We start from the raw sequence: 14110 nt of genomic DNA, 5'->3' as shown, positions 1-14110 counted from the left end.
AAAAGAAGAAGATTTGAGGCAAATAGGAGTCTTCGAGAGTAGGATAACTCTCTCTTACCATGATTTACTTATCCAAATTAAAACTAAAATTTTTGAAAAAAATTACAGACTCTCTTAATCATGATTTTTTTTAATCTTAATTGGTTATTAGGTGCTGTTTGGTTGCATCTTCTGCTACAAGTGGTGTTGGTTTTATTCTTCAGGAAGATGACTTTGTATTAAGCCAGCCCTACTTCAACAGTGCATGGCGATACAAAATAAAAGATTAGGAGAGTAAAAGAGATTTTCTTCCAAAATGTAATCGGTAAATTATGATGCCCGATCTATATTAGACCGGACTTAAGCTTGATTACGATTATAATAATCTGATCCCATTCGATCTGACTTAATTAAAGTTGAGAGTAGATTTATTTGAAAAGTACATATTTAACTTATAAAGTAATTATTCCAACTCTAGTCGGGCTCAGAGTAGGGATCGACCCGAATAACGCTCAGTCCGTGGTATATTCCGAGAAATTATACTCGAAGTCAAACTCCTCCTTTCTCGTATTTATAATCTCTGGCCGTAATCTCTTCATCTCTTTGTACAATCACGTAAGCGTGCAGCTTCAAACTCTTCGCAAGTATTTTCTCTTTTTCTCTCTCGCAAGCTTTGCATTTTCTGGGGTTTGTTGTTTATCCCTACTTATATCGTTTAGTTTCTCTTGGAATTGTTCAGGAAGAAGCTGTGTTTTCTTACTTTACAATTAGGTTATGAGATATTGTCTTCCATCAGTGCTTGCACTTTTTTCATGTTTGATCTGTTCATCTTTTTGTTGCTCGATTATTTCCAAGCAGTAATAGTCAGGTGATCGACTTAGTAGAGAAGATAATTATGCATTGTCGGGACAAGAAGATTGAAATTTCATAAAATAATTTTGTTTTATTTGAAGGGAGAATTTTAAGTCATAGAAACTCGGGCAATAATTGGAAGTAGAATACAGTTCTTTTATGATATCTTTCTTGTTCAAACAGAGCTTAGTTCCTTATTGAACGTGTGACCGTGTGAGAAGGTGATTTTCACATGTCTAGTTTGTTGTATTACGTTAAAGATTAAAGGAAATTAAAAGTTTACATATTGCATCTGAATGAAAAGATTATAAGAAATTATACCTAGAGGGTCGAGCACTAAATTTCTTCCATATTTGATAACTATTAGGTCTATGGTTCATTGATTCCCAAAAGACTGTCTTAACTCTTAACTGTTAAGGGCATGTTAGCTCACCTTTATGTGGATTCATTTGCTTAAGGGCTTTGTAGGGCTTTATATCTTTTCTCTTCTTCTATTTTGTTTCACACATCTAAAAGGTCACCAAAGATGCAAAAGGATGATTTTGACATCTCAATATCATTAAATTGGAAAACAGTTCACTGGAAGATATTGATAATAGTGGCTATATGCCATAATAATATTTGAGCAAACACTATTTCAATTTTTCCTGCATTCTTGTCAGTGAGTGATTTCTTGGTGAATCAGTTTAGTTTAGTTTACAGCAAAGTTGCATTTCTTCTGTTTTTAAACAAAAAAAAAATTACTGTTTTTCTCACTTAACAATTTTAGTTATCTGCATTCTTTTTGTACCAATTTTCTTTTTTGTGTTTGGTTTAAAGCTGAATTGAAGAACTGTTAACTGCTGTTGAATAGGACACCACATCTGGAAGACCGATATAAGCAAAACTTGAACAATAGAGGAGTTTGACAGAGATTTTCTTGATCCTCCTCGTTTTGGAGGCATTAGCATGGATGATTCGCTGGGATTGAACAAAATTTGCCAGAATTGGGGAAAGGCATCAACTCTTAAACATATAGTTCAGGTCTTTTCTACTTATCATAAGCTTCATTAGGGAGTTCTTTTGATATGACTTGCTTTTACTCATATTCTGGTGGACTCCAGAGAATCTAATCGCTGATTGTTTTTCTCCACATTTGTAAAGAAATGGTATTTATTTTTTTTCTTTTGCTGTGGACAGATTGGGAATAATGTTTGGAAGCTCGTTGATGAGCTCTCTGATAATTGGTTTGATTCCCCCACCGGTGATAATGGAGTGCCAGCTGATGATGCAACAATAGATGGACATCCTATCACCGACATCAACAAGTTGGAGGATAACAGTTCCATGGAAACTTTAAAAACTTGTGCTCAAGCAAAATCAACCATTTCTTCTTTGGAGGATTCAAGTCAAATAAGAGGTCTTGATGTTTTTGACGATGCTTTGAATCAAAGCGTCATTTGTGATGGCAATGGAAAGGAATCATTTGCAACCCAGGCTCCAGGTTCTAGTTTCTGTGCAGAAACAAGTGAAAACTATGTTAATTTTCTTTTAATTCAATGGGTCTTTTTTGAACTCATTAATGCTTCTTTTACCAGCCAATGGATTCCTTGCATCTGAGGACCGTCAAGATGACATGAGTGTCCAGTTAATGCTGCCAAAATGTACCACACCAAATGGAATGCTGGTTGTTGATGTACCAATTAATGGTGATCCTACTGTTCACATCATCGAAAAGTCAGAAGACAGTCTTATTAATGAAAGTGCAAATTGTTCTTTAGTAGAGTTAGCTATCTCTTCTTTGGAGGATTTGAGTCCGACAATGTCTCTTGACATTACTCTTGATGATTCGAGTCGAAGCATTGTCTGTGATGACGATGAGAACGAATCTCTTGCAACCAAGTTTTATCATTCTAGTTTCTTGGCAGATGCAGATGAAGCCAATGAAGTCCTATCTGATGACCATCAAAATGACATGAATGTCGAGTTGACACAGGACAGATGTACCTTGCCAGATGGAGAGCTAGTTGTTGATGCACTAAATGATGGAGACCCTATCACTGACATCAACAAGTCAGAGGATAATTTTAATAAAAGTACAGTTCGAGAAATATCAACTTGTGCTGAACTGGAGTCAACCATTAGTCCATTGGAGGATTCAAGAGATGACTCGGGACAAAACACTGCTATCGATGATAACAGAAAGGAATCTTTTGCAACCAAAGTTCCAGGTACTTTTCTTGCAAATACAAAAATGGAAATTTTGTTGATGTTTAAATTCAGTGACTATTGAACTCATTAATTCTTATTTGACCAGCCAACTGTCCATCTGAGGATCATCAAATCAATACAAATGTCAAGTTGATGCTGACAAGATGTACCTCGCTAGATAGAGCACTCGTTAATGCACCGATTGATGATTCCACTGTTATGAACAACAAATCGGAGTATACTCTTTATGAAAATACTTTTGAGGAAACTGTATCAAGCTGTACACAAGTGGAGTCAATCATTTCCTCTTTGAAGGATTTGAGTCCAACAGCATCTATTGATGTTGCTAGAGATGGTTTGAGTCAAAGCATTGCTTGTGATGACAATGAGAAGGAACCTTTTGCCATCAACATTCCAGGTTCTAGTTTCTTAGCAAACTGAAATTAAATTTTTATTGATATTTAACTTGCAGTGACTTTTTCTTTAATTCATTAATATTTCTTTGACTAGCCAATCAAGTCCTTACATCTGAGACCCATCAAAATGACATGACTGTTGAGTTGATGCTATCAAGATGCTCCTTGCCAAATGAATCATATGGTATGCATTATGCTCTCTACACCGGGTGTTTACTCATTGTACTATTGGGGAGGATTGTTTTCACTCTTTTATCCTATCATTTTTTTATGTCATGATAGATATCTCGACATCTCGAGAATTGATGTTTCGTGTGGAATCGAATAGGAGTGAAGATGAATGGGAAATTAGACTCAACAACTTAGAGACCTTTGAACAACCACAATATCTTGGTTTGTGCTTATCTATTTGAGGTTTCTTCAATATAATTTCTTTGAAGTGAGATCTTCCATAAATCAGTTTGATAATTTTCTTTAGTGAATTTTCATGACATTCACCACATGCATATTATCTTAGTGTCTGATTTTACTTTTTACTAATGTCAGACTAGGGTATGCTGAATGTTTTGCTCTTGACTGAATGTTCTCCCTTATTTATTGTCCTTTCATTGATAACTTGTAACTTGCTTAATCAGCAAGTGTTTATGGATAGTTTTGAGTTTATTATCTCTATTTCCTGGATAGTCATCTTTAGCATACAAACAAAACTGGTAATTTGTAGGGAAATTCATAATGCAGTAAGTATGTCCATTTGTTCAATTTTTATTTGTCAAGTAGGTCCCATGTTGAACCTCTTAATAAATTGGGCATATTGCCTGCAATTCGTTCTTCCCATTCATAATAAGACATTCTGCATATAGCTTAAGGATTTTCCTAAAAATTTGAATATATAAATGACTAAATATAATGTTCATTGACCTTTCAAGTTCCTGATAAGTTGCTTCATGGTTGCAGCTATTCGGGAAATCTCATACAGCTCCAGAAATGAAGAGATATCTAACAGTATTAAGACCATTGATCTGAACGCAATGCTAGGAGATCTTGAAGATGTAGATCTTGAAGATACTTGGGGTGATGATGAGAATTATGAACTTGCCTTAGCTTCTTCTATGGAAAGCAGGAAAAACCCGTACTGGGTAATTGACTTTGATGCATGACCTCATAACTCATAAGTTTCTGCTTCTCTTTTACATCTGACTGATATTAACAGTTCACTCGGACAAAGTTATGAATCTATACACTTAAACATAATCCTATGTCTTCTGATACACATAATCTCACCTGCCTTACATAATTGTGATACATTTTCATTTAAAGCGGTATGTTAATGTATACACATCAAACTAACTATTATATCACTCCATATTTAACTGTTGTTATGTTCAAGACTCCTCTATCAAATACAAACTCAATTAGTGTTTGCATAAAGGTTCAGTTGTAGATTATTTGCTCTTTTATCTGTTATTCGTTGTTCCAATGATCATTGTTCATCATTGATTAAAGTTAGGTTCTGCTTAAGCTGCACCAGTAATTAATAGTCTTAAGTTGAGAGAAGTTTGAATGCAGCATCTTTTCCCCTTTATGCTAACCCTCCCATAAAGTTGAAGTCAATCTTTGGATCTTTCTAGCTCTAGGGATCAGAAACTACAAGATAACAAGGATCAAGCACATTCTGAACACAACCTGAAGTATCCAAATTAAGCAACACTTATGATGGGATACACATGACAACTCGATTATGCCCTGATGTATTCTGCTTCAAACACATGCTAGGTTTTATTTTCGTCTCAGTTGTAATTATTTTCTCCTACTAGGTTTGGCATCTCGCATATTCTATTACAACTGTTTCCTTCATCATCGTAGACTATCATATAGGTTATCTTATTATTTATATGAAGCATCTTTCTTTCCGTTGTGTGCGTATTTGCTTACATTGTAGCACAATTCCGAGTCTGCATCATGAACTTTATTTATGAAGATCTTCACCAAGTACCTTTTTCACAGGTAAAACTCAAAGCATCCATTATTTCAAACTTGAGATGGTTAAAGGAAAACAAGCAGTTGCATAATGCTTATAGGAGTGTCTATTTACGAAAGCAACACAAAGAAAGAAGTCACCCATCATCAATTTCTACCTTATCACATGTGCATGATTCTCTCTCGTCAGATTGGGAGCTCCTGTGAATTATTTTCTTGTAAGTAGCAAATAATCTTCAGTCAAGCTTAAGCTTTTTCCCTGGCAAACCTGGAGAGAGGTTATGTTGGTACTATGAGTCAGTCTAGTATAACTGATAATAGGCGGTATTGCTTTCTGCAATGTGTTATGTTGCCAAAAGTACTTATTATATAGTTTGTTAGCTCAACATTTTTGGGGTTCATTTTTTTTTATACTTATTGGTGATATTTGATTATAGTCTTTATGGGGGAGATTATATACTTGTGATCTGTACTTGTGATCTAGGTTGCGACAAAGTCATATACTAATTCTAGGTCTTTTATGCCTATGTATCTGTCAGGGCTGTGCTCCTTGTTGTATAATAATTTTATCTTAGAGTTTGATATCCTATTTTACTTTGTTGTGATGCTTACTATTGGCAAATCCATTTCTAGTTAAATGACTACTTGAATCTAGGGCTTAAAAAAAGAAAATTGAAAATAAAAGGAAAAAATTGTTATGAAAATAGCAATTATAATCTTCACCTTGCCCAAACATCCAACCAAATGCAGGGTTAGTAGACCAATTCATGCACTTGTTAAGGCTGGTAATGGATATGCCAATTTGACTTCATGAACAATATATTCTGATCAGATCGGTGACTAGGTTGCATTAATTTCACGATTGGCTATTAGATAAGTTGCATTAGGTCATGAATGCATACCATGTTAAGAGCTATCAATAGATATGATCAATTTGACTACAAAATATGGTCTACAAGGTCTTTTTAGATTTTTTTTTTTAAAAAATTGCATACTATTTTTAGGTCAGGAATTGCATCATTATTTCAAAGAAAGTTGTATGCCTTTTTAGACTTCTGAAAAATAGATCATTTCCGGGGGAAAAAAAAGAAAAATCTCTAGTTAAAGGACTACCTGAATCTAGGACTTGGAAAAAGAAAATTGAAATTAAGTAAAAAAGATTGGGATTATGAAAGTAACAATTATAATCTTAAAGAGGGCCCTATGGAGAATGTGGTCGATTGCGGAGATTAGACTTCCCGCGGGGTAGCAACCTTGTCACATATTTAAGTCTTGGGTTTAATACCGATATTTAAGCTTATCCAACCAAACGCAGGATTGGTAGACCAATTCATGCACCACGGAGAGCTGGAAATGGATATGCCAATATGACTAGTCAACATGAATTATATTAATTCTGATGAGATTGGTGACTAAGTCTTTTCATTCTGATCTAATAGTATATCATTCTTTCAGAAAATAAATAAATCTAATAGTATATCCGAGTGAAAAGATAAGAGTTTTTGAGCAAACTAGCCCTCTCATGTTTTACGGTTCTAATTTTATATCTATGATACTAGGTGCGTTTTTAAAATCGTTGTCTCAATAAAGTAATTTTTAAATATAAGTTGATAATTGGATCAGTAATTTATATGGAATTTTTTAAATTACTCGAAAATTTGCAAAGTTTGACAGAAATTTTTTTCCCATATAATTCGCTTCCCAATCAACAATTTGTATGAAAGTTGCTGAACCCAAAAATAATTTTATATGAAGTTTTTTCTTGGTTCTTGGCAATTTTTTAAGTGGATTTAGAATTTCTATGTAGATTGTTAATTTAGTCAGCAACTCATATTTAAAAATCATTTATTTGAATATTGATTTTAAAACATTACCTAATTTTGTGTATAAATTTTAAAATAAATTAGATGCATATTCAAAGTAAAGTAGACGTATAAAAAATTTAAGAGCAACCATAAAATACTCAAAGACTTTGAAAAGATAGGGTGAAAATAAGCTTGCGAAGTGCAGGTGCAGTGGAAAAAGAGGAAGAGTCCCATAAAAGATAAATAAGGATTTGAGAAAAACCTTATAATTTAACCCTTGTAAGGTTCTTATAAGGTTCAAAGGACTAAATCTTTTTACATATTTATTATTCATTATTATTTTAATGTGAATTATTTCTTCACGTTATTCTTAACATCTTGGACACTTTATACGTGGAAAAGAAATATATTTGGTTAAATATTTTTTGTAGATAATGCATTAAACAGACGCCACTAACAAATAACTATCAAATAAGTATATTATCTTAACGAAGATGAACAGTTCTGTGTTTTGGCATCAGCGTAATTGAATGGATACCAAAATTTATAAGTATATTAGCTTAGGGGATACATCATATAAATTCTATATTTAATTACAATATATATTGAAGCAGCATCTTTAGAAACATGACTCCAAACAACCCCTTAATTTATATAATTTTGATATATAAAGAAAAAAAAAGACAGTTTATAACACCTCTGATTTCCCTAAGATACTCCACAAACCAAAGAAAGCTTAAATTTAATCCATTGAAAATTACTTTTATTCCTTTTTTTTTAAGCATTCCGCTTACTTAAGCACATCATCCTCTATTTAAAGTCATAAGTAACCAAAAATAATATAGAGGATATCCATGCAAAAAACTTTAAAAGTTATGCATCTAAAGATGCAATTCAGAAGAAGTCAGGGACAATTGAAGGATTCGCACAAACTTTTTTTATATATATTAAAGCATTAGGTAGGAAGAGCACGTTATGGTTTACTTCTTCAAACCGCGCTCGAGCACCAAAAAGGACTGCCAACTGTGTTATCGAGGCGGCTACGCCTCGATCCATTGACAAATACGAAGTCTTTCTGCAACTACCAAAAAGATTGACGAGTTCTTATGCAAAAGCCTATGTGTGTCTATATAAACCCCATCTAATAGCTAGGGAGCTTATAACCTCACAGACAAATTAAACAAAAGCCTTCACAGTTCTCATGGCTTCCTCAGTTCGTCTCTTAGTTCTCTTAGCTCTCGTTTGTACATTCTGGGCTGCTTCTCCTGTAGCCTCCTTTGGCCTTGACGATATTGATCAGGGCTCACTCGTGAAGAAGTTTGAGGAGTTCATGAGTAAATATGGCAAGGTTTACAAGGACGCCAAGGAGCAGCTGAAACGCTTCCAGATCTTTAAGGACAACTTCCAGTACATCGAAGCATTCAACAATGGTACCGGAAGGTTCAACCTCACCCTCGCCATTAACGAGTTTGCCGACATGACCAATGGGGAGTTCCTCGCCACTCACACCGGCTATAAGCCTCTCAAGAGTTCCGCACCGCCGACGAAGCCGTTCATCTACAAGACGACGAGCCCGTCCGCAACCATCGATTGGAGGACTAGGGGTGCTGTGACTAATGTCAAGAACCAAGAGCAATGTGGTAAGAATATGGTCAGCTCTTATGCCATTTAATTAATTTACTAAGAAGAGAACTACAGATAATACAAGGCTTTTTTTTTTTTTTCATATGTATACTCCTCTAGAATATCTTATTATGGGTATACCCCTCTTTATGTGGATATATACCCCCCTTATAAACCTTATTTTTCGTTTGAATAGCCCTCAAAGCTAATTTACTATTAAAATTTGGTCAATTTATAAGAAATTTAAACCTTTATTCTTGTTTTCATTTCAAGATTATTTTATATATTATTTTCATCGGTTAAATAATTGATATTTTAATTTATAATTCTAAATTTATTTCTTTAATAATATTTATTTTAAAACTATGACTTTGAAAGCGTATACAACCAAATAAGGATATTCTGAATGCTATACAAGGAAATTAACCCATTTTCCAATGATAATCTACTTTGCAACTAATACGGTTGGGCCTACAGATGTAAACGAGCTGAGAGTGGACTTTATTTTTGAGCCAAAATTTGGTATTGGATGATGTTCAGTTCAACTCAATCCGAGCCCAACCTGAGTCGAGTCACAGCCGAGCTCAATTCGAGTTTAGCTCGATCTAACTATTACATATTATACATTTATATATATATATATATAATTTTGTTGAGCTGAGCCTAAATGAGCTTGTTTTAACTCAACAAATTTTTTTCAAGCATAAATTAACCGCTCAAAATCAGCTCAACTAGCAAGAGCCAAGCTGCTCATTTATTTTGTCAGCCGTAGTCGTGCCTTTCATGGTTCATGCATAAGACAAATATTAGGAATTGGAATCATTACGTATACTATAAATTCTAGTAGTTTTATTTTAAGTAATCAACAACAACGCAAGTAATTATATACATATATATATATATATACCTTTTTGCCTTCGATGCTGTACTAAGCATATGTGCTACATATATAGGAAGTTGTTGGGCATTCTCCGCGGCGGCAGCAATGGAAGGGATCGTTCAAATCAAAACAGGAGCATTGATATCCTTATCAGAGCAGCTACTTGTCGACTGCGATAATACCAACTATGGATGCAACGGCGGTTGGCCCGCGAAAGCCTTCTCTTTCATCATCGAAACTGGTGGTCTAACAACTGAGGCTATCTATCCCTACACTGGAGTTGAAGGCACCTGCGATATCTCAAAACTATCTCAACCTGTAGCTTCTATCATCGATTACAGCATTGTACCTGAAAACAACGAAGAATTGCTCATGAAAGCTGTGTTCCACCAACCTGTATCGGTTGCGATCGATGCAGGCGGTCAAGAGTTCCAATTCTACAGTGGTGGTATTTTTACAGGACCGTGTGGGACTGAGCTTAATCACGCCGTTACAATCGTTGGTTATGGAGAAGGTATCGATGGAACGAGCTACTGGATAGTGAAGAACTCATGGGGCGAGTCATGGGGTGAGGGTGGTTACATACTAATGCAAAAGGATGTGGATGCTGAAGAAGGGTTGTGTGGTATTGCCATGGAAGCTTCATTCCCAGTTATGCAAGGATTCAGTAAATGATTTCTCTTTCTTTCTCCATTGATTGTTTTATTTGTATGCTTGTTTAGTTGGAATAAAGGAATATCGAACTGCTTAAGATTATTGTACGTGAAGGAAATTGTCCCTGTTTGACTAGTAAATAAATGTGCACGTTTATCGTTTTATCTTCCTTTTCCATATTGCTACCATCTTAGGCCTCGTTGACATGTAAAATATGATTAAAATAGAAATAGTAATTTTTATTTGTTATTATTTAATATAGTAATAAATACTTTTATGTTCGCTTATATTCTGAATAAAAATGTAATAATTAATTACTTTTAATATGATATAAAATAAAAGAAAATATCTATTTAATTTTTATAAAATTATGATAAATATTATTTGATTTGATATAAAATAGATTAATGGGATAGATATCATGGATAAATTAATAATTAGTTTAATGTGTGGTATAAGATGTAATTTTAATTAATAATATTTGTATTCTAAATTATGTCTATTATTATATTACTTGTTATTTAGGATAATAAAAGTATTCTAAATTAAAAAAAATATATTATTAAAGTTAACGGGGCTTAAGTTATAACCTCCTCCATTTTCCCACATTTAGCTCTTATCTAGGAGGAGCAAAGATGTCTCTTGTCCTTGTGTGGCTCTGTTTTTTTTCTCTTCCTCTACGTTCTTTTATTTCTTTATTCTTAGATCGCACGGCAGTTTTCGATGAAGGGAGGATTCTAGTGCACCACCCCTCACCCTCATCATTGGTCTTCTCCTCTCTCATCTCCTCCCCCTTCATCTCTTCACCCATTTTGGTCTCGGTCGTCCTTAGTGCCGCTTGTCGATACGATGAGATACAAGAGGGAGTTGCTTTGGGTCTCTCCACCTCCTCTCTCCCTTTGTTCCTGTTGTCCTTTAGCTGATGTGTGGTGGAGGGAGGCAAGAGGAGCTCCGTTGCCTCTTTCGTGGGCTCTGATCGGTTGGGATTGGTCTTAGGTGTTCTATAGGTTTGGAGTTTTTTTGTGGCATTTCTTCCTGTTGTACTAGCAGGGCTTAGAAACTTGCCTTCCTCCCTTCTGATCATTCTTTGATGGATAGAGATTATCTACATTTTTTTTCTACTCTCCGTTGCAGTATGGTATTGTAGGGTTGTTCGTACTTCAGTCAATGGAGGTCACAATGATGCCACTGGACATTGAGCCCTTTATGCCTGTGTACTCCTATTAGGGCCATTGCTGCCTCTCGCCCCCGTAGTAGAAGGTGAATGACAGCTTCAAAAAACTAACGTTGTACAAAGATATGAAACAAGCTAAAGCGTTGTACATAGAGATATGAAACATGCTTACCCTAACACTTAGTACAGGTTTATCACTATGTCATCATAGGAAAGGTGTAGGAAATTTAATTCCTTAGTGATTTCAGAGAACGCCCCCACAACTCGGTTGTCCCTTTGAACCTAGATCTTGGGATCTCCAGTCAACTAGGTTGGGTTGCCGTTGTGTCGTTACTCTAGGTGGTAGGCTTCAAACCCATTCCCCTCGATGAACAATATACTCGATCTCTTGTTAAACCCTTAGTTAATGGATCCGCGATGTTATCCTTTGATTTTACATAATCAATGGATATTATACCATTTGAGATCAATTGTCGCACTGTATTATGCCTACGACGTATATGTCGTGACTTACCGTTATACATCTGACTCTGTGCCCTTCCTATAGCCGATTGACTATCGCAATGTATGCAAATTGCGGACACAGGTTTTGGCCACATAGGAATATCTTCTAAGAAATTTCGAAGCCATTCTGCTTCTTCTCCAGCCTTATCTAATGCTATGAATTCGGATTCCATAGTAGATCTAGCTATACATGTTTGTTTAGAAGATTTCCATGAAATAGATGCACCTCCAAGTGTAAAGACATATCCGCTCGTGGATTTGGTATCTTTTGTATCAGATATCCAGTTTGCATCACTGTACCCTTCAAGTACTTCTGGATATCTTGAATAGTGCAATCCATAGTTAGTGGTGTATCTCAAATATCTGAGTACCCTAACTATCGCCTTCCAGTGATCACTGCCTGGATTACTTGTATATCTACTCAGTTTACTCACAGAGTACGCAATATCCGGACGAGTGCAATTCATGATGTACATCAAACTACCTATTATCCGAGAATATTCTAACTGAGATATACATACACCTGTATTCTTTGTGAGATGAAGATTCACATCTATAGGTGTTCTGGCTATATTGCTACTATCTTTATCAAATTTATCGAGTATTTTCTCAATATAATGTGATTGAGATATAACATACCCTTCAGTTGCCTTAGTGATCTTTATACCAAGAATCACATCTGCAACTCCCATATCTTTCATATCGAACTTTTTAGCCAACATGTTCTTGGTAGCTTTAATGACATTAATATTACTACCAGTTATTATCATGTCATCCACATATAGACATACAATGACATAATTATCTGAAGTGCATTTCACATAAACGCATTTATCACATTCATTAATGTGAAAACCATTTGACATCATAACTAAGTCAAATTTTTCATGCCATTGTTTAGGTGCTTGTTTAAGCCCATAAAGAGACTTAACTAATTTGCACACTTTTCTCTCTTGTCCTGGAGCCACAAACCCTTCGGGTTGTTCCATATAGATTTCTTCATTTAATTCACCATTCAAGAATGCAGTTTTCACATCCATCTGATGTATTTCCAGATTATATAATGCCGCAAGAGCAATTATTAATCGGATAGATGTTATTCTTGTTACAGGTGAATATGTATCAAAGTAATCTATTCCCTCTGTTTGTCTATATCCTTTGACTACAAGTCTCGCCTTGTATTTGTCAATTGAACCATCTGCTTTCATCTTTCTTTTGAATATCCATTTGTAACCCAAAGGTTTACAACCCGGTGGAAGATCCACCAATTCCAGGTATGATTTTGCAAAATGGATTCAACTTCACTATCAATGGCTTCTTTCCATAAAGGAGCTTCAGGAGTAGACATTGTTTCCTTATAACTCTGAGGTTCTTTTTCTAACAAATATGTTAGAAAATCAGGACCAAAAGACGTAGAAGTCCTTGCCCTCTTACTTCGTCTAGGTTCAATATCATTTCCTTCTTGCATAGACTCTTGGTCATGCTTATTTTCATAAGTTCTTTTGAGAGAACTTATTTCTAATGTAGATTTATATGGAAATGTATTCTCAAAGAATGATGCATTCCTAGACTCAATAATTGTATTCTCATGTACCTCAGAATTATCTGATTTGTGAACCAGGAATCGATATGCACTACTGTTATGAGCATAACCAATGAATATACAATCAATAGTTTTAGGTCCAATTTTTGTTCTTTTAGGAACTGGAATTGCAACCTTTGCTAGGCACCCCCACACTCTTAAGAATTTATAGCTAGGTTCTCGACCTTTCCATAACTCATAAGGTGTTTTATCCAATTTCTTATGGGGTAACCGGTTGAGAATGTGATTTGCAGAAAGCAAAGCTTCCCCCCACAAATTCTGGGGTAAACCAGAACTTATTAACATGGCATTCATCATCTCTTTTAGAGTTATATTCTTACGTTCAGCAATACCATTTTGTTGTGGAGCGTAAGGAGCCGTTATTTGATGAATAATTCCATTTTCTGCACATATTTGTGCAAATGGTGACTCATATTCACCACCTCTATCACTTCTTAGCATTTTAATCTTTCT

At 35.0% G+C, this 14110-nt stretch overlaps 2 protein-coding genes across 5 annotated transcripts; both read left to right on the top strand.

Annotated features, from left to right (window-relative positions):
• Positions 1-475: 475 nt before the first annotated feature.
• On the top strand, positions 476-5998 carry LOC140781169 (uncharacterized). 4 transcript variants are annotated; one of them, XM_073127010.1, is made up of 9 exons: positions 476-594; positions 1685-1854; positions 2011-2314; positions 2409-3041; positions 3128-3439; positions 3532-3621; positions 3720-3830; positions 4392-4573; positions 5442-5998. In XM_073127010.1, the coding sequence occupies exons 2-9, from the start codon at positions 1780-1782 to the stop codon at positions 5619-5621; spliced, it is 1887 nt and encodes a 628-aa protein (XP_072983111.1). In that variant the 5' UTR covers positions 476-594; positions 1685-1779; the 3' UTR covers positions 5622-5998. The 4 variants fall into 4 exon arrangements, with proteins under 4 accessions (XP_072983111.1, XP_072983110.1, XP_072983109.1 ...); XM_073127009.1 differs by having other exon boundaries at positions 486-623; XM_073127008.1 differs by having other exon boundaries at positions 588-666.
• A 2380-nt stretch (positions 5999-8378) lies between these two features.
• On the top strand, positions 8379-10540 carry LOC140782271 (fruit bromelain-like). Its single transcript, XM_073128753.1, has 2 exons — positions 8379-8859; positions 9796-10540. Exons 1-2 carry the CDS (start codon positions 8421-8423, stop codon positions 10395-10397), a joined length of 1041 nt encoding a protein of 346 aa, XP_072984854.1. The 5' UTR covers positions 8379-8420; the 3' UTR covers positions 10398-10540.
• Positions 10541-14110: the final 3570 nt, after the last annotated feature.

The sequence above is a fragment of the Typha latifolia genome, chromosome 2, assembly GCF_019914945.1.
Source record: "Typha latifolia isolate L0001 chromosome 2, TyphaL0001v2, whole genome shotgun sequence".
NCBI classification, from domain to species: domain Eukaryota; kingdom Viridiplantae; phylum Streptophyta; class Magnoliopsida; order Poales; family Typhaceae; genus Typha; species Typha latifolia.
This window is presented reverse-complemented; position numbering and strand designations above follow the sequence as displayed.